Source organism: Gorilla gorilla, chromosome 11 (assembly GCF_029281585.2).
Source record: "Gorilla gorilla gorilla isolate KB3781 chromosome 11, NHGRI_mGorGor1-v2.1_pri, whole genome shotgun sequence".
Lineage (NCBI taxonomy): Eukaryota > Metazoa > Chordata > Mammalia > Primates > Hominidae > Gorilla > Gorilla gorilla.
Window position 1 is genome coordinate 139,015,097 of NC_073235.2, and position 23,584 is coordinate 139,038,680.

General features: G+C 46.3%; 1 protein-coding gene across 4 annotated transcripts in view; it reads right to left on the bottom strand.

The window, feature by feature from the left end:
• Nucleotides 1–1,398: 1,398 nt before the first annotated feature.
• Nucleotides 1,399–23,584, bottom strand: part of IQCA1 (IQ motif containing with AAA domain 1) — a 180,046-nt gene continuing 157,860 nt past the window's right edge. For 2 of the 4 annotated variants that reach the window (XM_055380635.1, XM_055380634.1), the window contains exons 16-19: nucleotides 21,669–21,755; nucleotides 15,303–15,480; nucleotides 8,600–8,838; nucleotides 1,399–2,031 (exon numbers count right to left, since the gene is read on the bottom strand). In XM_055380635.1, coding sequence (XP_055236610.1) covers nucleotides 1,936–2,031; nucleotides 8,600–8,838; nucleotides 15,303–15,480; nucleotides 21,669–21,755 — 600 coding nt within the window. In that variant the 3' untranslated portion in view covers nucleotides 1,399–1,935. Of the gene's footprint in view, nucleotides 2,032–8,599; nucleotides 13,223–13,854; nucleotides 15,481–21,668; nucleotides 21,756–23,584 lie in introns of those variants that run through there. The other 2 variants (XR_010129730.1, XR_010129729.1) reach the window with 1 other exon arrangement.

The window sequence follows — 23,584 nt, forward strand, 5'->3', positions numbered from 1 at the left end:
GTCCTGCCCAGTACATCAGTCACACCAGCCATGTGTGGCTATTTAAATGGAAATGAACATTGAATACAATAAAATATTCAGTTCTTCAGTTGCACCAGCCATGTTTTGAGTGCTTAGTAGCCTGGTAGCTTAGTGTGACTATGGACTACTCCTACTGGGAGATCACAGATCTAGAACTTTTCCATCATTGCAGAAAGTTCTACTGGATGGTGCTCTAAAGCATAAGTATCAAGTTTCCATCACTTAATTACTGTTTATTAAATGTTACCTGCACAGGTTTCTATGAGTTCTGAAAAAGTGTGCTTGTCGTGAAACTAAGACCAAGTGAAATGGCATTTTAAAAAACGGTTTACTTTTACCCTCATACTTTTCATTTCTTTGCAGTGCAAATGTCATTGCTTTGCAACAGACATCAAATCCCAGAGCCCTGATGTTCTCTTCTTGGGCCATAAGTGGGGTCCCATGACACGTGAAAGGATCTTGGCAGAACCATCTTGGAGACATGAATGTCAAAGGGCTCTGGGACGTTAGGGTGGGGGAGTCTGCCATTTCTCAGGCCACCCTGGGCTTTGGCTAGACATAATCTGAAGTGGGTAAGGGGAGTCTGTGGAAATTGGGGCACCTTTGGTAATGAGAAGGCAAGTCTGTGCAGGGCACCCTGAAGCTAGTAGTTTGTTTGAGGGGACACTCAGGAGGAGGATGACTTCGTGGGGAGTGCGGAACTGTCCAGGGCACATCGGCCTGTGACTGTCTCTGTCTGTCCCAATTTGTATCAGTCTGCTGTGTACAGACACAGGCTGGGGGGTGTGCTGGTGGCCAGAAGACACCTGGGAACCACAAACCTTCTTGGCCATTGATGATCCAAGCCACTGGGAATCCTGGTAAAACCTGGATGCCTGACCTGGTCTATGCAGTGTGAGATTTTATGAATTTCTGTGGTCTAAACCCAAACTGTCAGACAGGGTATTCTTAAAATTCAAGTTAAATTCATCCCATCTCAATTGAAGTCTACTTCCTCTGACTGTGTTCTTACCACAATTTAGAAGTGGGTTACTTGCTATCTTCCACCAATAACCTTTCACATCCTTACACAATTTAAATTTCTCTTTTGAGCTTTCCCTACTCTTTAATCTTTTTCTTATGTACCCTGTGTTGTTTCTTCACGTCAGCTTTCTCTTCTCTGCATTTACCCCATTTTTATGCCATAGTTTTCATCCAGTCATTGGCCTGATAATTTTTCAGTCCTTCCAGCGAGGACTAGGCAGGGTGGATGATGTCCAGGCTCCAATATTAGCAGTGGGACCTGGACTCCAGCTATCTCAGCTTCAAAATTAGGATGCTGAAATAGTTCATTTGTAAGATCCTGTTTTCGCTCCAGCAACCAAATTACCGAGTCAGTTCAAGGACAACAGCTTTATTTCATTATATAAAATCTATTACTAGAGCAAAGAATTAATTTATTAAAATAGATGCAAGATACTATACAGTGTACATGGATTAATAAAAAGCTAGTGTACTGATGATATACTCATTGCTTACTAATTGTCAAACTAGAATATTCTTTAACTGTCACATTTTAAATTTGACAACTAGTACTGATGAGAGGAAGAGTCCAACTTGGAAAGACTGTGGAGGGTGTCAAGAGTGAATTTCAGTTATATACAAACTTGGCGTGGATTAAAGCTGTGGAAAGTTATGGTGAACACCCAGCTAGGTGTCCAGCCTGGGAAAGGCATAACAGCACACGCAGTGGTTAGCGGGTTTGCGGCATCAGCTCACCTGCACACTGCTAAGTTCCTTCCCCTGAGGGCTTCTTCAGGCGGGCAATGGTGAATCTTTTCTTTGGTGAGTTGGGGTCCTCTCCATCCCAGAGAGACTCAAGCATGGTTCTTCAGAAAGGCATTACTTTTTCTTTTTTGCCTTTTTCTCTTTCTTTTATTTCCTTTTCCCTTTGTCCTTTGCCTTTTCTGTGCTGCCTCCTGTTATCGCCAAGGCACGTTTTTTACCCAGAGGAGTTTTGGCATACCAGTTCTGAAATACAACAGAAGTTTCAGAAAAGGTCAGAATGACACCAATTCACCGCAGTACTCTTAAAAATAAAGAAAAGCCTGCTAAGCAGGAAGGGGCAAGCAGCCATTGTACTTTGGGCATTTAAGGTATGCTTAACACAAGCTCTTTCTCAGTGGGTTTTCCAGACTGTTTTTCTGCATGATTTGAAACTTCAACCTGTATTTCTGCATGATTTGTTAACTCAGGGAGTTAACAATTTCAGAGAATCTCAGGCTAAACCTAACCAGCCATCCTTCCCAACAAAGTTGCCTGTTTTTCCGGGGTTGGGTTTTCTTGGTAACGTGAAGGGTGCTCATGGTTCATATGTGGCCATGTTCAGTGAACAATGGGCGGCCATTCAGCTACTCTGGGGGAGTTGCTGTTGAAACCACGGTAGAAATAATGGAGCCCAAATACTAACCAAGAACTTAGTGATTGTAACTGGCCCCACAATGGCATTTTTTCTCAACCTCTGCATTTTATTTGAAACCTAAGAGACATTTGGGTTTATAAACTTTATAGTAGCAATATTTCATTGCAGGATTATATTACATGTTATTTATCAATTCTCCTATTAATGGATATATGACATTTGAATTTTTGGTTATTATGAAGAATGCTGAAGTTCACAATTTTTACACATCTCCTTGTATCTATGTGAGAGAACCTCTTTAGGGCACACATTTAGAAATAGAACTCCTGGGGTTGTAGGGTTTGAACATCTTCAATTTTACTTGATATTGCTAAATTGCTCTCTGAAGTTCTGTAAGTGGGAAACTCTCTCAGTCTTTGTATGTCTTTTTTTTTTTTTTTCTTTTTTTGAGACTGAGTCTCACTCTGTAGCCGAGGCTGGAGTGCAGTGGTGTGATCTCAGCTCACTGCAACCTCTACCTCCTGGATTCAAGCAATTCCCCTGCCTCAGCCTCCGGAGTAGCTGGGATTACAGGCATGCGCCACCACACCCAGCTAATTTTTGTATTTTTAGTAGAGACGGGGTTTCACCATGTTGGCCAGGCTGGTCCTGAACTGCTGACCTCAAGTGATCTGCCGGTCTCAGCCTCCCCAAGTGTAGGGATTACAGATGTGAGCCACGGTGCGCGGCTTCATATGTCTTAAAATGTCTCTTTTCTCCTGTCTCTTGTATGCCAGTTTAGCTGGATACAAATATTAGGCAGATAGTTGTTTTTCCTTAGTACTTTGTAGATATTATTTCACTATCTTCTGGCACCTATGGTTGTTAAAGAGATGTCTGATTTCCCAATTGTTTCTTTGTAGGTAATCTGGTAGGTTTTAAGCCTGGCTTTTAATCTTGTTCTTAAGTTCCCAACAATATATCTAGGTATAGATTTATTTGATTTGTTCTGCTGATTACTAGGAGTTTATTAGTTAATAAATTATTTTACTTGGAATTGATTTTTAATCCATCTTTAATTCAGGAAAATTCTCAGTAATAATATCTTTAAACAATTGTTCCTCTGATACTTACTGTATTCTTTTTGTGTTCTAGAACTTATTGTGTTCTTATTGTGTTCTAGAACTTCCATTAATGAAGGTCCGTGTCTTCAACCCACCTTTGATGGATCTTTGTATTTTTATGGATTTTACCTTCTTGTTTTTTTGTGCTGACTATTGGGGGGTACTCCCCAGGACCATCTTCCCGTCCACAGATTGCTCTTTGACCATGTTTAGTTTAGAGTTCATACCTCTTTCATTTCCTTTGCCATTTTATACTGATTACCATATTTTTAATTTCTAAGCTTTCTTTCTTTTTCTTTGCAATTCAGACCTTAGCTTCTGACTCTCTAAGCTTTCTTTTTGTAATATTTTTTCATAATTATCTCTTCTCATTTCATTTTTTTCCAAAATGTTCTGTACATTTCTAATGGAAGTCATGCTCTCATTTATTTTTTGAACATCTTAATTATATTAATTTAAACATTTTGTCAGATTGTATTTAGCACTAGATTTCCTAAAATGTTTTGGAATTTTGATTTTCAGATTTGTTTTGTGTGTGTGTGTGTGTGTGTGTGTGTGTGTGAGATGGAGTCTTGCTCAGGCACACATCACCACACCTGGCTAATTTTTGTATTTTTAGTAGAGGCGGGGTTTTGCCATGTTGTTCAGGCTGGTCTCGAACTCCTGACCTCAAGTGATCCACCTGCCTTGGCCTCCCAAAGTGTTGGGATTACAGGTGTGAGCCACCATGCCTGGCCAAGATTCATTTTGAGTGGGAAGTTTTGTTTTGGGCTCTGTCTCTCTCTCCTTATTCTTTCCTCCATAGCAGTTCTACAGCTGCTTCTATAAGATCCTCTAAACTCAAATACAGAACCAGGTCTTATAATGATGTTTTTGATTGATGCTTCCCTTAATGCTCCCTGGTGATATTAGGGATATCAAACATCCAGTCATAAAAGAAGCAGGTATTATCATTTTATCTTTCACAAACTGTTCTTTTTGTTTTTGTTTTTGAGACAGAGTCTTGTTCTGTCACCCAGGCCAGAGTGCAGTGGCACGATCTTGGCTCACTGTGACCTCTATCTCCCAGGTTCAAGGATTCTCCTGCCTCAGCCTGGGACTACACACGTGCACCACCATACCTGGCTAATTTTTGTATTTTTAGTAGAGACAGGGTTTTGCCATGTTGGTCAGGCTGGTCTCGAACTCCTGACTTCAAGCGATCTGCCTGCCTTGGCCTCCCAAAGTGCTGGGCTTACAGGCATGAGCCACCGTGTTCAGCCAACTCTTAAACTCTCTTTGATTTCTATCCTTTATTTTTCTCTATGCTGCATTCTAGGCAATTTTCTTTGCTCCCTTTTTCAGTTCTTTTGTTTTCTCTTTAGTTTTGTCCAGTCCACAGACAATTTATTCACTGAGTTATTTATTTATTTATTTTTTGAGATGGAGTTTTGCTCATTGCCCAGGCTGGAGTGCAATGGCATGATCTTGGCTCACTGCAACCTCCGCCTCCTGGGCTCAAGCAATTCTCCTGCCTCAGCCTCCGGAGTAGCTGGGATTACAGGCATGTGCCACCACATCCAGCTAATTTTGTATTTTTAGTAGAGATGGAGTTTCTCCATGTTGGTCAGGCTGGTCTCAAACTTCCGACCTCAGGTGATCTGCCCACCTTGATTCACTGAATTTTTAATTTTAATGACTATATATTTTTTTCACTATCAAAAGTTCTATTTGGTTCTTTTTCAAATTTGCCTGTTTTTCCCCCCTAATGTTTCTGGTCTTTAATTTAAACATGCTTATTTTGTAGTCTCTTTCAGAATGTCCTTTTATCTCAGGTTCTTGGTAGTGCTATTCTGTTATTTGCATTTGCTGACTCTCCTTGGGGTAGATTATTGCTTGTGGCTCATAATTTTTTATTATGAACTCATCTTTAGCAAGGCTGGTATTTCCTGTAGGAATCCTGTGTACCCTGACTTGGCTAAATTTCCATACAGAGTGGTTTTTAATTTTGCTTTTGATGTGACTTCAGGGGTTTTAATGATACCATATCATTTAAAAAATTATATTAATATTTCAACTCGAGATTCTGGGACCATGGAGGTAGTACAGATTTGGAAATTTGACGTGCATGGTGTAGGCTTGGATTTTGATTTCTTGTGGGCCACTTTTATTCCCCACCTAGATCCCTGAGAAGATCACAAGTTCCTTGATGCTTCCCCATGGCAACCTATAAAGTGTTCCAACTTTGTGCAGTTCCAGCATTCTGTCTCTCATGGGCCTCTCCTTGCCTTTCTGTTTGGATCTTATACACCCCTAGGCCACCCATGTATTAGCTCATATAGTTGTTCCTGTCTTTGAGATGTACCTCTCTGTTAGTGGCACTGGGGGATTCCCTCTTCCTTCTTTCAGCCTTGGCTCTGTTTTTAATGTAAGGTGAGGTGGCCATGTACTTAAGGCGATGAGCTCCTAATTTATCGAGACCCCGTACAGAATATAGTTAATGAAGTTCGCTTTGGGGAAAGGTATGAATTTCAGCTCTGCTACTTTCTAGTTGTTACTTGCCTCTTGTATTGTTTATTTTATTGCTGCTGTGGCAAATTTCTGGAAACATGGTGGCTTTAAGCCACACATTTATGATTTCACAGGGCTGTAGGTCAGAAACCTGGAACGGGCCTCACTGGGTGACAATCAAGGTGTCTGCAGTGCTGTGTCCCTTTCTGGAGCCTCCAGGTGAGAATCTTCCCCTTGCCTTTTGCAGCTCTCAGAAATCACCTGCTTTTCTGGCTTGTGGCCCCTGCTCCACCTTTGGATAGCAATGCTGGGCTACCTGGAGTACCAACGTGCCCTTCTCAGACTGCTCTCTCTGGTTTTCTCTTCCAACTCCCTCTTCGGCTTTTCATGATTACATTGGACTCACCAGGATAATTCAGGATAATCTATCTTCAGGTCAGCTGACTAGCAGGCTTACTCCATCGGCAGCCTTAATCCCCCTGTGCCGTGTAACCTCACTTATTTTCAGGTTCCAGGGATGAGGATGTAGACGTCCTTGAGGGGCCATTATCCGGCTTACCATGCCTGTCCATATCTCAGTTTCCTCATGTGCAAAACAGGGGGTTACGAGTCTAAATGAGTCAGTACAGTGGCTGGCACATCATAAGCAGTCAATACGTATTAGCTAACATTATTAGACTTACTATCATCGTTATCATACATATTCTCTCCATCATGTCTGTGGAGCAGGGTAGAACGTGTTTGGAGAATCTGCAAGGTCTTCATCTGAGATAACGTTGTCGGAAGCACAATTAGGTGAAATTTCTCAGGGTTTGCCTCATTAGAAGGAACCATAGCAATGGTATCACATTATTCAGGAGAGTGTGAGGGTGTCATTCCATCTATCCATGTGTTTAATGAATGTGTCCCTAAACAAATTTATTAGACAGCTACTTGGGGCCAGGCACAGGGCCAAACACTGTTGCTGTAATGGAGGCACAAAGGGATTGGGTGGAAAGGGTAATGATGGCAAAATGATGCAGTTTCTTTTGAAAATGAATAGAGCAAACAAATACACCAAGAATGGATGTGTGAAGCATATGCATTCTCATCCCGGGTCATAAAAGGGTAGTAATTCCTTTTCTTGAATAGTGTGATCAGACCTCAAGCACCTATAGATAGAAAAACTTCTAGAGATTACTTCGGAAAGTTAAAGGCGCAGCCACGAGAAAGGACAGGCTTCCACACCCTATCATCTAACTCCTCAAAATAAGGGGGAAAGTTAATATTTTAGAAAGGAGAAAAAATTGGGAATTTCGAAAAGAATATGATGTATCATTTGAAGAGGATAATATCAGCAATTATGAACAGGTTTAAACAGTTAACGAGAATATTACTAATAATTCAAATGCTTGGTAAACACTCAGCTAGGGTTACATTTTTTTTTCAGCCTTGCCAGAGCAGGGGTCAGCAAAATATGGCTGATGGGCCAAATTTGGCCTGTTGTCTGTTTTTGCAAATAAAGTTTTATTGGAACCCAGCCATACGCATTTATTTCTGTATTGTGTATAGGTGCTTTTGTACTATGATGCACAACTGAACACCTGTGATAGAGACTGCGTGGCTCTCAAAGCCTAAAATATTTACTATCTGGACCTTTATGGAAAAAGATTGCCAACTCCTGTGCCAGACCATTACTTCTGAAATCATTATTATGACTATTTTTCACCTTTCTAATGCTTCACTGAAGAATTAGGGGCAAACCAGGAAGGAATCATAGTTTTAGATTTGATGGAAAAGTGATGTGTTGCAGAGGGAAATTTTCCTGATGTTAAGCAGGGTCCCAGAGATAGGCTTGGATGAGAATTTCAGTGCCCCTTCTGGTGACTGCACAGCCAATATTGTGGTGGTCTTCAGTTGCATGCATATAATCTCTTACCTTTGGCGTTGGTCAGGGAAACTTCCTTCAGAAAGACAACACCACTGTATTTATTTTTGCTTAAAGGAGAGCAGGCAGAGTTTGAGGAGTGCCTGCTGGCCTGGGCACTCCTATAAGAGAGGGTGTTGGGAGAGATAATTCTCAAAGTTTCCTTCAGATCCAAAAAGTTCTGTGAATAGGTCAGAATGTATTCAAACATTGGAAAACTAAATTTTGATGAGTTATCTTGTGGCTTCCTATCGCAAATGAACTGAAACTGAAAAACAAAGTGTTCCATGACAGTTGTGGGCCCCAAACAGCATTGGCTTGAACTATACTATTTGGGGAATGATTTCTCTATGCAAAACTTATTCCATAATACCAAATATGAAGTAAAAATCAAAATAAGTATATGTGTCTATGTGAATCCAATGGTGTTGAAGCTGCTACTCAATTCTGCAATTGGGCTGTTAATATATAAGGCCACACACCATGGTTTTCCTAAAATTTGGAAGATACATGCTTTACTGCCAAAACCCCAAAGATTTTGTCATCCAAAATTTCAGGTTTCCAAATTTCACTGTATATGGCCGAGTTCCAATTCACGAAACCCACGGAACTGCAGAGGGAGGAGGCAGCATGAGGAGTGTCTGCTGCTAAGACTTGGTCATCAGGGTGTTCATTTACCTTAAAGCTCTCTTCTTCCTCTTTGTACACTGGATTCATGCTGGTTATCGCCGTAATAAACTCAACTGCAGTGAGAGGTTTATGAATTTGCCGCCGGATTCTCTGATCTGTGAGCACGTCTTTAACCACTTTGATTATATGTCCTTGGGTGAAGCCGTCAGTGACCTTCGCCAGGCAGCTGACATTCAAGGCACTGGTGAGGACTCCTCCATTGCGTTCAATGATTTGCTTCCACAGAACTGTTGTATCCAGAAAAGACACAGAGAACAAGGGTTACCACAGAGAAATCAGTGCCAGTTTCCCTCTCGGTTGAAAGTTGCATCTCATCAAGAAAGGAATACACAGAAGTCTACTCTAGCTTATTTGTAACTCAAATGAACCGAAGCCAAGTAACTAAATGCTTTCCTCTAGAGAATTTTCAACCATAAGCCATACATATCAATGACCCTGAGGTCTATAGATCCACAAGTGCCCTGCAAATTAACAAGGAGAAACACAAAACCACCGTCAGTATAGTTTTAATGTGGTACCTGTAAAGATGTTGACAATCTTTCAACACTGGAAATTTTCAGAAGGTGTATAATGGCATCTCTTCTCATCAGAATATTGTATTTCCCAAGTAATTTGGATAAGTAGTTTAACTTTTTTTTTTAGATATAAAGTTAATTTCTCACATTATTTTTACATCTGGAATCAGAATGCAGATTCCAGTTTTCATCAGCTACTGCCAGGGTCAGTTCCCTTTCAGTGGAAGACACTGTATTACACATTTTATTAAATAGAGCAATTTGACCCTTATTCTTTCCCCCTCAGCAACTGTAAACATGCACTGGTTGACTAGAGTCCTTCAGATGAGTCCTGGGTGTTCTCTGGTTCGTGGGACCTGGAGTGAATGAGATATTTCAATCTGAACACAGGGATGCTGTGAAAATGAACTATGAAATAATTCTGGATGCTTAACTTTAGAGATGGAATGAACTCCTGTACAATCCTTAAAATCATTCTGTATTTGGAGAATTACCTCTATTCTGTAAAGGGAGCACAAGGGAAGTAAAGGAAACTTGCTGTAACTTATTTAATTATATCGAGACGGTGGAGAAGGGTGAAGGGTGTTTACAAGAGCATCTGTCAGTCTCAGCACTGGGATAATCTGGTCAAATATTTCTAAACCATTTTGACTTTAAATGACTACATCATACAAGTATGCTGATCCAAAAATGGCTGATAAAATGAAAAGATCTACTTACTATAAAGGAATAAAATGGCCTATAATGTAACTATGAAGCAAGCTGGAGAATCTGGCTTTTGGGCCACGAGCTATTGCAGCAGTTCACTCCCACTGTCCTCTTTTGGGGGGTCCTTGGCCCTGTGGGTGAGCTGAGCTGCTGGGAAAGGGTGAACTGTACCTTGGGGCCTGCCAATTTCTCTGAGCTGTGGATGCATAGGCATCCAGGGTTTGGAGATCTGCAGTGAAACCAAGGAGGGCCACAGGGACCCCAAACTGGCCTAAAGGATCATGAAATCCCTGATCTACTCTGCTCCTTCCTTGGTGGGTTTCTTTGAGCTTGAGCCCCAAACTAGTCTTATCTGTAAAACAGGCATAGAAGGATTGACTTCTCAGTGCTGCTGTGAAAAACAAGCCCAAAAATGTTTGTAAAGCGCTTGGAAGTGCAGCAGCCCAGCACTTGGTGGGGACTTGACTTTCTGTGGCTATGTTACTGTTGTTATTACAATAACAATGATTGTTCTTCATTCCATATTGCACTGAAGTTTCCTAACCCTCATTAAAACATCAATTACAAAAGACAACACAAAATAGGCTACAGAGTGTTTCAAAGCCTGTTTGTGTAGCAATTGATGGCAGCCGGTGAAGATTATCCTTGTCTAAATATAACTGTTGCAGAGTTAGAGATCAGAAAACATAACCCATGGTAAAAATGATCATCACAACAACAACAACTAGCCCACATCTTCACTTGAGATCCAATGTGTCTTCCGTCCAAATTTATAACATCTAAACAAAGTACCACCGGGTCTGAGTGGCGACTCTGGAAGCTGAGAAGGGAACATGATTTATGGGAGAGTCACAGGTAAGGCCCCAAAAGCTGAAGTTGACATCCCAGGCTGGGTTTCATGCTTGCGGACTTGGTTCTGGGCACGCATGAGCAAAATTCCTGCTGTGGTGCAAAAGGGAACCATCACTGGGAAGGGGTGAGGGCCACGTGCTCACTGGCAACCAATAACTAACTCTCTCCCTGGCTTCTCTGTGAAGCCACAACAGTAATAATCTTGGAAGTTTTCTGCCCAAATCATCCAACCTTCTTGCAGGAGTAATCACTCGATGAGTAGAGATTCATTAGTAACGGTGTACAGTTACTGTACTGGGAAAGGGTGAACTGTACCGTGGGGCCTGCCAGTTTCTCCGAGCTGTGGACAATTAGGCATCAAGGCTTTGGAGACCTGCAGTGAGACCAACAAGGGCCAGACGGACATGTAAACCTGCTGCTGCCCATTTAAAGTGTAGGATACTTGGTATTCACGGAGAGTTTCGGTCAAGATTCCTGAATACATGACTCATTGGTTACTCTCCATAGATCACCATTTTTACTGGAGTTGCAGCAAGAGAGCTCTGTGAGACAGTCCCAGCTGTGGTGGGACCTGCCCACCTGCCCGCTCATCTGAAGATCCAGAGAAGGGGATGCAAAACCAGGCTTGGCTTCCTTCCTGCAGCTGATGAACTCGAGCTGTTGGTCTTTCAAAGAATCGCTTCTATTGCTTTTACACAACCACCCACTCATGGTTTCTTGGCCCTTAAATAGCTGCTCTGGGGCCCACGGTGGTGTCAGGTGTGGAGGGAGGCACAGCGTGGTGGGCTGGGTGGAGACTGGAGCCGGCAGTGAGCATGGGAGCCCCAGAGGCTGTGGGGTCTCTGGCCCAGAAGTGCAGTGGGGAGCACAGATGCATTGCAGTCTTGGGGTGTGGCAATGGCTGTGTTGGTGAAGACCAAGGTTAGGGGCCCCAGAGTGTTGAGGGCAGCAGAGGGGCTCTCCAGGCCAAGTGCTGAATTTTACTTTCCTCTTTTGGAGGCAAAAGGCTCCTCACATCTTCAGACCAATCTACATTCTCTTTCCCTTCTTTGGATGAAAGAGAATTTGGCCTTTGGCTCCCCTTCATCTGCTGTCGACATTCCCAGCGGATTCTGTCTTGGCTGGCACTTGAGATGATGCAGTCTCTGAACATTCATTTTTATTTGGAGTTTTCCAAAAGCCTGAGAGGTGAATAATGTGATGTGGGTGAGCTTCTGACCCTCTGAAGCCTGGAATTGCAGAAAAGTCTGAAGACAGACCCTGGACCCATCCGACCAGACACTGGGTCTGGGTGGGCCTGTGATGAATTGGGTTATTAGTGAAATGGACCCCAAGGAGAGAGGCAAGAGGAGGAGGGCACTTGGAATGTGGAGAAAAGGAAGCCCGAAGGGATTTCTGGGGACCAGACAGGGCATCCATCAGCCTGTGGGGTGGATTTTCTTTGCAGAGACAGCTTGGTTTGGGGGAAAGAAGGAGAGATTGAATGATGTTTGGTGAACCTGAGGGCTGTGTTTCCTCTACAAATCCACCCTTCACTTTTCAGCACTGTCTGTCCCCATGTGGCCCGGAGGAATTTGAGGAGTGGGGCCGCGGGGACTGCTGCACACCTTTGAGCTTCATTGCGGGTGGAGAGACGACTAAGCCACCGTCTATGTTACGGATTGGCAGCCCTTGCTTTATGGACTGGAAGAGACTACTTTTGATCGCTGCAAAGATAAGAACAGTCTTTCTGTAAGACAGATGTCCCAGCCACTGTGGCTATGAAAACTTCAAGGTCACTGGAGGAAATGCTGGATGAGGGGCGATGACGTTGGCCAGAATGGCGGCCTGAACACATCACTCCCCAAGACAGAAATATTGAGGAGCTGTGCTTCAGCGGACAGAACCCAGGGCCCCAGAGAAGTGTCTGGTGCAGCTTTATCATTTGCCCACAGGTGGAGGGACGCTTTCTCTCCTTCCTCTCCCATCACGATGCTGTGAGGAGATTCAGGTAGGAATCTGCAGCGTGATCTGAATCCTAAGCGATGTGTGGTGTTTTATCAAAAGAACAAAATTGCTGACCATCCATCAATAGCTTCATTTTTAAAGGGCCTATAGTTTTGTCAAACAATAGAAACCATTCTGCCCAGAGTCCAGAATAATGCTCCAGCCCCTTTGAATTAATAATACCCTACCTTATTCCATTAACACAGCTTAAAATATAGATACCATACAAAAAAGGAAGAAAAGAAGAACGCATGAGAGGAGAGAGGGGTAGTCCTGCTAAGGCCAGGGGCATGGAACCCCTGGCATTGGCTGTGTGGGCTGCGGCGAGACTGTGGTGCCCGCCCATCTCGCGCTGTCTCCTTTCTCGGCTGGACAGCGCTGCCCCCTTCATCCATGTTTCTCATTCTGGCCAACATGATCTGGCTGGAGGAAATGTTGGCCTCTTCTGGGTCTAGTCCTTAAGATCTTCTGTGACTCCTCCATCCTGTCTTCCCTCGCTTCTTTGGATGCTGGCCGGGTGCAAAGGGTTCATGGGGGACGTTTTGAGGCCCTAAAAGATGAAGAAGGCACTAGATGGATGCAGAAATAGCTGGGCCTAAAGTGTTCCTGTATTTTGTGTATAACATTGATTTAGAAAGCCAGGATCACAATTTATCAAGACAGAAATAAGCACATGTTGCAAACACAGTGGCTAATAAGCTAGCTGTTTATAGCATGCAGGGAGTAGATGGTTGTTCTTTTAGCAAAAAAAATGGAGCAGCAACTTACGAACAGCCAGAGAGGACTGTATATGCCCTCTGCTTTGCGGTGCTCACGTGATTGGAGAAGGAAGAACAGAAACCAAGTCTGACCTAATCACTATATTACTACCATTCATGCTGACCACCACCACCACTGCCACCACGGCCACCACCACTGGCACCAGCACGTCTGCTGCTCCTGCCACTGACCGTCATCATCTCCAGTGTCAAATGTGACCTTTGCCACCATTCCCAACACCCTCCCCAGAGCCACCCACACCACCATCAACACAGTCACCCTATCTCCCGCCTCCTCAGCGTCACCCCACACTGCCTCCACCCCTATTGCCAGCAAGCCCTTCTGTCTCCATTAGCACATGCTGTCACCTCCCGCCAATCCCCTCCACCATCTGTAACACCAACAGCACCATCGCCATCTTACCTCCAAGTCCTCACCGCTCCCCGCCAGTGCAGTGTTACGGTGGCCCCGCCACGAGCCACCCCTGTGCATTCACACCCTGTGTCCTCGGCCGCCCTCGAATCTGGGCTGGCCCTGTGCCTTCCTCTTGACCACAGAGGGTGGTGATGGTCCCTCTGTGTGGCTTGTGAGGCTGGGTCACAAGAATCCTTTCAGCTACTGCTCCAACTTCTTGAAACATGTGCTCATGAGATAACCCGTCGTGGCACCCAGCTGCCAGGTCTGAGAAGCTGCACTGAGGCCAGGTGCAGCCTGTCCGGTCGACATAGGCCCCGCTCAGTGCCCACGACGGCCAGCAGCAACTCCAGTCACATGCGCGAGCGATCCTGGGTATCCACACTGTCCAGTCTCCAGACGAAGGAGCCTCAACTTTCATGTGACTCTCACATCATGAGGTACATTAAGGAGAATGCCCCAGCTCTGCCCAGAGAACCCTTGGAAGCACATGGTGGAATAACGTGCTGTTTGAGCCTTCAGGGAGGTTTTCACACAGCACTAGAGAGCAGAACGGCCGCCAGCACTCTCCCCAGCTTCCCCTGCCATTCGCCACCCGTCCTTCCCTCCTCCTGCCCAGCCCACGCCACCCTCTTCTCTTCCTCTACCTCCACTGCCACTGCCGCCAACACCCTTTCTCTCTAGGGGCCACATGGGGCCAGGTGCTCTGCTAACACCTCGTGAGTGTCACAGCAGCCCTGTGGCGTGAACCGTTCTCCTACTTCACAGATGAGAAGATGAAGGCTCAGAAGGTGACCGACTTGTCAGGGTCACCCAGCTATGCAGGAGCAGAGCCAGGATTCTGAGCCAGGCGTCCTGAGAGCCCTGACCCAGGCTCCTCCCCGCTCCACTGCTTCGCCTCCCAGGGGCTCTTTTTTTGTGTCATTCCCATTAAAAAACATGTTTCAAAAGAAGTGGATTTTGAATCTATTTAAGGAGAAGGAATTGAAAAAGTAAGCTCTCGTTGTATTTTAATGTTCATTTTAAGTAAATCATTCTGCAAGTGGACTTTGAGACAGGAAGAAAAAAAAAACCCAACCCGGTGAAAAGAAACTACACTCTATGAGGAAGACATCATCACCATGGGTGCAAGGTGAGTGATCCTAATCTACCCGTCCCAAGAAAAATCAGCACCCACAAGGCTTTTGTCACTGTCAGGGCCAGAAATCATAATCTTTGTGCAGTTTCCTTTTGTCTTGGGTAGAGAGATATATGCTAAGAACAGAATGTGACCTAGTGGTTTATATCTGCAGCACATGCTCTGTGTCGGGTGCAGGTGCGCACACCCCACCGGGTGCAAGCTCCCCTCAACTCATCTGGCGCCCACTGGGTCCAAGGGCCGCCCGCCCTCCTGGCAAGCACACAGTGGACAGCCCAGCCTCAGCTACCATGCATGGGAAGGGGCTGGGGGTACTTGCCGTATCTGGAAGCATAGTCTGGCCTGGGCACCAAAATAATTTTCTGGTAAACTTTGCAGAAAGATTGGAGTTCAGCATCGAAGGGACGCCGTGTGGTCCCCACAATCAGAATCCGGTCATCTGGTTTCAGGAGTTTCAGGATTTGGGGAAGGTGTTTTTTCAGGCGTTTAGGTTCATTCTGGGAGAGAGAGAGAAAAAAAAATTGGTCCACATATAGAAAAAAAGAATGAAAAAATGAAAGAAAATTTACTTAGAATGCGTTGCAGCATCCTTTGTTAAAGTGATTGCAAAGCTCTGACAAACACAATTTCTTAAGGTTTGTCCTGGGATGGGTCTCGGAATGTGCTTCCCAGTATGACCCAGTGGATTTTAATTGTCAGTGTTTCCTTTCCTCAACCTCTGGTGTCCAGATTTAGAGGGTGGGAAGGAAGGAAGCACCTTGGCTCTAGGAATGGGAAGTGGTGGCTGATTTACAAACGGAAGGAAGCTCATCAGACCTGTAATGAGCTGTGGTGCTCCCATTTTCCTAAGTTGTTTGGAAGCTGGACACAAGACTTCCTTTGCTGATTGCTGGAACAATGAAGTGCCCAGCTCCTGCATCTCATGTCTGAAAAATACCTGGTTACATAAGGCTGTGAAACTTATCTCTCTGAAGCAGTTGGGAAATAGTTTGAACCTGAATTATTTTAGTATAATCTCAGCACTAATGAGGGAGAGGAATGAGCGAGGACAGGCTGGCTGTTCAGCACCCCAGGGAGGACGACTTCCAGCCCGTGGGAGTCAGATCCGACCACGTTGCCATGGGCAACAGCCTGGCTGCAAACGAACCTCACCCCCAGTGCAGACAGCAAAGAGGAAGCCGGGGAAGGAGAAGCACACCAGGGGCAATGGTGAGAGCCTCTGCAGAGACTTCCCAAGCACAGTCGAGGCCATTTTTGCTCCCATTTGGCTGACGGCTAATGATGTTCCTGCGTCTTTTCATGTGCTTATTGGTCATTTGTGTATCTTATTTGGAAAAATGTGTATTTAGATTGTTGGCCCACTTTAAAAGTTGGGTTATTTGTCTTTTTATTATTGAGTTGTAAGGGTTCTTTGTAGGTTCTATTAATAGATAGAAGTCCCTCAATATTACATGGTTTGCAAACATTTTCTCCTGTTCTGTGGGTTGTCTTTTCACTTTCTTGAGGATGTCCTTTGCAGCAAAAAAGTTTTTAATTTTGATGAGGTGCAATTTTCTTTTTGTGGCCTGTACTTTTGGTGTCATATCTAAGGAACAACTGCCTAATCTAAGGTCACAAAATTTATGCCTATATTTTCTTTTAAGAGTGTTCTAGTTTTAGCCCTTATTTTTAGGTCTTTGATACATTATCAGTTGATTTTTGTATATGGCGTGAGGTAAGGGTCCAACTCTTTCTTTTGCAGGCAGCAATCCAATAGTCCCAGCATTACTCGTTGAAAAGATTATTCTTTCTGAATTGAATTGTCTTTGCACCTTTGTCAAAATGAACTGTAATGTAAGGCTTTATTACTGGATTCTTGATTCTGATCCATTGATCTATGTCTCTTCTTAGGCAAGACCACACTGTCTTGATTGTTGTAGCTTTGTGGTAAGTTGGAAAATGAAATTGGGACATGTGAGTCCCCCAGATTTATTTTTCTTTTGAAGAATGTTTTGGCTGGATCTCTTGAATTTCTGGATGAATTTTAGGATCAGTTACCAATTTCTGCAAATAAGCCGGCTGAGATTTCATGGGAATTGCATTGAATATGTAGCCCAATTTGGGAATTATTACCATCTTAACAAGATTAAGTCTTTCAACCAATGAATACAAATGTCTTTCCATTTATTTAGGCTTCCTTTAAATTTTTCAGCGTTTTTGTAGTTTTCAGAAAAGTCTTGCACTTCTTGTGTCAAAGAACTTTGTGAGAACAATTTCTTTTATTTTTGAGACAGAGTCTCACTGTGTCATCCAGGCTGCAGTGCAGTTGCATGATCTCTGCTCATTGCAATCAGCACCTCCTGGGTTCAAGTGATTCTTGTGCCTCCTGAGTAGCTGGGATTACAGGTGTGCACCACCATGCCCGGCTAATTTTTGTATTTTTAATACAGACAAGGTTTGCCATGTTGGCCATGCTAGTCTCGAACTTCTGACCTTAAGTGATCTGCCCGCTTCGGCCTCCCAAAGTGCTGGGATTACAAGTGTGAGCCACCATGCCTGGCCCTAAGAACTTTGTGAGAACAATTTCTATAGAGTGGTGGGGGTAGCAAGCCGATGGTGGTGGGTTGAGGGGTGAGTAGGGTGGTGAGAAGAGACTTGCCTTAAAGAACAAAGCAGGTGGTGGGAGTGACTGGGCATTTGGGGTGCACATGTGAGCTGCCCAAAGAACAGTGGAAGTAGGACTGATCTGACGGTCCTGGTGAGGCTGGAGACTGAGAATCCATGGGGGTAGATACACACCTGCGTGGTCTCAGCCCATCCTCAGCAACCCAGTTGCCATGGTGATGGCAGTGTGATCCCTGCCCTTTCTGAGGCAGGAGATGACACTGCTACCTTTGTGTCCTGAAGTGGCAGGGACATTTGAAATGAATCAGCCTATTTGGATGACAAACGTTGATTCTGGGCAATGTCCAGAGTGACATCCTTGCTGATGGTGAGGTGCAGTCCCATGAACAGGGGACAGAAATTGGTGTGTCATTCAACTGGTAGTTCCCCTACACTCAGACCACCCCCATTCCAGTGCAGAGCCGTCCGTTATGCACGAGACCTGTGCACTCATCCATCATGCCAGCAAACCACCCCATGATCACCTGGCCGCCTCCAAAACCGCCGCCCCTACCGCGGGGCCTGCCAGCCCCTCACAACTGTATTACTTTGGGCAATTTCAAATTAGTGGCTAGCATCCACGCAGCAATTTCAATTTGCTATTCTGCAGTTAGCTCCACAAAACAACCGCCAGAGCCAGCCCCAAGAAAGCAGCAATTCCTTGGCAGAGGCACTATCGTGATGTCAGGGAGGCGCTTGCTAGATGAAGTAACAAAGGGTAATGGGGCAGAAAATGCAGGAGCAGCCTGTGCGCCTCATTCTTTACCGCCTTCACCTCAGATACAAACAACTGACTGAGTGCACTCAAGGCGCAGGTGGGAGGAGACGCTACTCTCCTAGGAGGAGGAGAAAGGGAACGGGCCTGGTCCAGGCGTCTGCAGGGGGCAGGGGTGTGTTTGTAAAAGTGGCAGGGGTTGGAGTGGGGGTACTTGGAGTTTGGACTTTGCTGAAATTCTAGAGGTGTGAGGGGTTCTTTCAAAGATTGCTGAGGACAGTGTGAGGGGAACAGGAGTGTGTGCAGGAGGACAGAGAATTCCGGAGTAGGGCCCATTTGGTTCTAAGACAAGAGGGCCCCAAAGGCAGGTTTTGGGATGATGTTTAGAGTGGCCCCAGGGCTCAGAGGGCCGCAGGGATGCGGTGTGGTTTAGGTGCACCAGGAGGGCTGCCCCAATGGGCAGAAGGCGAAGCTGGTGGTTTCCACCCCCCATGTCTTCCAGCCTGTGCTGTGTGTGGTGGGGAGAAGGCCCCATTCTGGCAACCTTGTTTCTGAATCTCAGCATGACCTGAGAGCAGCTGTGCGCCTTCTGGGAGCCTTTGTTCTCTTTTGTGTCACAGGGAAAACAATGCCTTCCTCTCAGGGTTGCCGGGAGTTTCCCTGACATATGTATTGTGCTTGGGAAAGAGCAGGTATTCAATTGATGTCCCCCACTGCCACCGGGGTCCTCCTTTTCCTGTCCGCAACAGTGTCCCTGCGCCCGGGAAGTTTGGCTTCCATGCTCGGGTGGCGTCACTGATCTTTGCCATGCCCCAATCCCCGGGTGAGCTTCCTGCCTCTTATTGCGGGAGGGGCCTCACCCAAAGGCAGAGGGGCTGGAGGGTGCATTCAGTCACTGGATTTTCAAGGGGATTTCCCGGAGTCCCTCAACCCCAGGGCAAGGTCGGCCCTGCTGCCTGTATGGCGGCCGTAGCTGGTGGAGTGCCAGCCTCCTGGATGTTCTTCTCTGTGCCTCTGTGCCCTTGGGATCAGGGCAGCCTTTGGGACGGAGGCCGGGGCAGGTGGGAGGAAGGACTAGGCTCCCTAGGTGGCTGAGTGATGCAATGAGGAGCAGGTTACGATGCCTCCTGGGCTCCTCTCATCTGTGGATGCCTCTGCTGCCCTTGGCTTTTGGTCACCTTCAGAATGTGGACGTCCAATGCTCATGGCCACCTGGGGCCCTGGTGGCTGAGGATCTTGGGTGAGACACAGAGTCTCAGAGGCTGGGAGGCTTGGAAGGACAGCAGGACTGGCCCAGTCATGGCTCTGGAAATGCAGGAAGGCAGAAGGAACTCTGCAGCCCTGCTCCCTGAGGGGCAGGCCCCGCAATGCCATCACTGCACGGTGCAGGCCGAGTGGAGCTGGAGTTCTGTGTAGAGCTGGGCATACACACGCAATGGTTTCCTCCCCCACTTCTCTCCTGCTGCAGCATTGGAGCTGGGGGTGGAAATACTGGGGGTGGGGGGTGGAGGATGGCATTCATGCCTCTTGCATCTCTGAGTCTGGGGTGGCTCAGGTCCCCTCGCCGGCCTTGCAGATGCTCAGGAAGCCAGGGTGCTCTTTGGCTTGCAGTCCCCTAGGACTTATTCCAGGGTGTGACTCCTGGTCCTCAGTGCAGTTGACCTCCCCAACACACGACGGACTCCTCTAATGGGAAGTGAACAGAGAAAACGTCCAATTCGTCCACAACAAAGACCATGCCTCCAGTGGCCTTCATTTCCTACAGGGACAAAGCTAGGCATGGGCAGGGTTTGCGGGAATCAGGGACGGTGCTGAGAGGTTTGCTCTGTGTCAGCAGCACAAGGGCTGATTCAAGGCAGGGTTCTGCAGGCTCGGCTGCTTCTTCACGGCTTTCAGCTCCCTCCTCAGCGGGCCTCCTTCCCCTCACATCCACTCCCTTTATGCAAGGGTGTCTACAGGGTATATTTCATTCCCTGCCTCCAGCTTTCTCTCAAAGGCCCCCTCTCAGCGCTCCTTCCCCAGTGCTCCTCTGGCTCTCTCAGGAGGAACATTCCCGTTCCCCTTGCTCTCCCAGACTCAGATGTGCAGTGAGCAGGCAGCCGCAAGCACTGATGGCAAGCCCAGGGCACTGTGGGAGAATGCAGGGGGCTGCATGAACTCAGAGGCCGTGCGGGCTGAAATGCTTTCATTTAATAGTAAAGGAAGCGGAGGCTCAGAGAGGTTAAGTTACTTGTTTAAGGACACACAGCCAGCTGTGTGAATGCTGTTCATTCCTGGCCTGAGTTCCAGGCCAGTGTCTTCCACTCCCCAGGCTTATGTCTGGTGGGAGAGGCAGTAGCCCCTGCCCATGAATAAGCCAGGTTTCTGATAACTCCAGGTGTGTGACACCTGAGACGAAACACTGCCCTGCATTTCTCTTAGACGTGGGACCTGGTGGAGAACCCGGTCATTCCTGCCATCCATTTTGCATACCTACTTGTGGACCTTTTCAAGTTTTTCTGCAATGCAGCAACTTCGCCAGCAGAGGGAGTGAACTACTAGAGTCCCAGATTAAATAATAAATGAGTTCTCTGAAGACTTTCTGAAATGACAGGGCAATCAAGGCTCATTTGGGGAAGAAAAGATTGAGCTTCCACTCTTTATCCAAATCATCTCTACCTGTGAAAAGTGATGTATAATACATAAGGATCGAAAGTGATTAAAATCCTTATGAATTTAATCAGAAATTCACGGTTAACCACTATTTGCTTTGGTGCAAATTGATGTGGAATAACAATCTCGTGTATCTGCACTTTTTTTTTAACTTGTGGGAAATTTGCTGGTGATTTGTGGGGGGAAGTGGTGGAGGAGGGGGACCATTGAAAGGAGAGAAAAGAAGGAAGGAAGCAATTGAAACAGGACTCCCTGGAGGCCCGAATGCGGTGCACTTAGCAGTTCTGTTGAGGGTCTTTGTTCATCAACTGTGGGCCTTTTGCTATTTATTATGATGAACAATAGGAAATCCTAATAATAACTCCTATGTGTGCCGTTTGCTTTAATTGAGCAGAGTTCTGTAAATTGTTTCTTACCTCTGAATCGTATGTTTGGGTGGAAAATCCCTCTCCCCTTTCTTCCACACTTTCTTTCCTTCTAAACTATGTCTCATAAAGTCAGACCACAGAACCCTTTCAAATACAGTTAGGGCAGACAGAGACCACTACAGAGAGCCCCAGTGTTTCCTTCCTTGCTTGAAAAGGCAAGACCTTCTCAAAAAGTAGAGGTAGGCCTTGGTAAGGGCCTCCTTTGGAGGAAAGAAAAGGCAAAAGTAAGGCGTGAGAAAGTCCTCACCATCTTTTCTGCGTTGGGAACTTTTTTGTAGAAGGTTTTTTCTGTGTCTTCAATCCACACCACGGAGGGCTGGAGCTGTCGAGCCACCTGCAGAGGAAAAGGCAGGGCCCTGGTTGTAAATGCACTTCCCTCTCAGGTGTGCAGAGCCCTGGTTGTAAATGCGCTTCCTTCTGGGGTGTGCAGAGCCCTGGTTGTAACTGTGCTTCCCTCTCAGGTGTGCAGAGCCCTGGTTGTAAATGTGCTTCCCTCTCAGGTGTGCAGAGCCCTGGTTGTAAATGCGCTTCCCTCTGGGGTGTGCAGAGCCCTGGTTGTAAATGTGCTTCCCTCTGGGGTGTGCAGAGCCCTGGTTGTAAATGCGCTTCCCTCTGGGGTGTGCAGAGCCCTGGTTGTAAATGTGCTTCCCTCTCAGGTGTGCAGAGCCCTGGTTGTGAATGTGCTTCCCTCTGGGGTGTGCAGAGCCCTGGTTGTAAATGCGCTTCCCTCTGGGGTGTGCAGAGCCCTGGATGTAAATGTGCTTCCCTCTCAGGTGTGCAGAGCCCTGGTTGTGAATGTGCTTCCCTCTGGGGTGTGCAGAGCCCCGGTTGTAAATGCGCTTCCCTCTGGGGTGTGCAGAGCCCTGGATGTAAATGTGCTTCCCTCTCAGGTGTGCAGAGCCCTGGTTGTAAATGTGCTTCCCTCTGGGGTGTGCAGAACCCTGGTTGTAAATGCACTTCCCTCTGGGGTGTGCAGAACCCTGGTTGTAACTGTGCTTCCCTTAGGGGTGTGCAGAGCCCTGGCTGTAAACGCGCTTCCCTCTCAGGTGTGCACCAGCTCTCCCTGTGCGGCTCATCAGCTCTGCTGCACAGGCACAGAAATGTGTTCTGCAGCTACAACCTGCCCCACCACATCCCTTCCTTCACAGCGGGACAAGTCCCCCCCGCCCCAAACCGCTCCTCTGTCAGTCCTGTTCTGACAGGCAGGACAAGCTTGAGGACAAACATTCTGCTCTAGGACCTCAACATTCTCTCAGTTTGGCTTGAAAGAAACCCACAGTTTTCTGCCGAAAACGAATGGAGAACTGGGCCACGAGTTTTAATTACTGCCTCTGGCCGTTCCCAGGTTTATTCAAGTTTGCTTACCATGAGAAAAACCGTTTCAGCACTCGGGCCCCCACGAGGCTATTTGTTCATCTCTGTTTGGCTGTGCCTTTGTGGCCCAGGCTCCCCCTGAAAGGCGGCTCCGAGCCCCTCTGGACAAGCAGGGCCTCGTGACAGAGCTGGGATGGGACTTACCCCGGGCCCATGAATAATTGCTGTACACCTAACAATCTCTTCAAAGCACCCCCATGATAGCGAAGTTCAGGTATTTTTGCAACAATTTGTGCTTTGTGCGAAATTGTGACAGATAAAAGCCATGGTGAATACAGTGTTATGTACTCCTATTTTTATATTTCTTAAAACATCATTAAGGCAGCAGGCATGATTTTAAACCAAGACAGTCATTCAATGAGTGATGGAAAAATCGCTAGGGACACTCTACTGTGTCTGCCTCCCTGTCATTATGTACGAAGTGGCAAGTCAGGGCTATAAAGCAGATTACGCACCTTCAAAGGCAGAAGTGGGCACTGATTGAACTGGATCCTTGCGCTGGCCCAACGCCTGGGCCGGCTGCATTCTCAGGCCCCAACACACATGGACATGCAGAGAGAAAAGAGTGCCGGCCAAGCACCATTTGGTAGGTATTTTGCAGACCCAGAGTCACAGAATTTAGGAACTCAGAATCCCAAATAGTAATCGTGATCCCTGAGCCAGTGTGGTGTGATAACTGCAGTGAATGAGTTGGCAGACATGTGCCAGGCATCAGCCACCTATGTTGTGCCCAGCATCACACATGGTCAGAGCCAGCACACACCTGGCGCTGCCTCCTCCTGGAGGCCT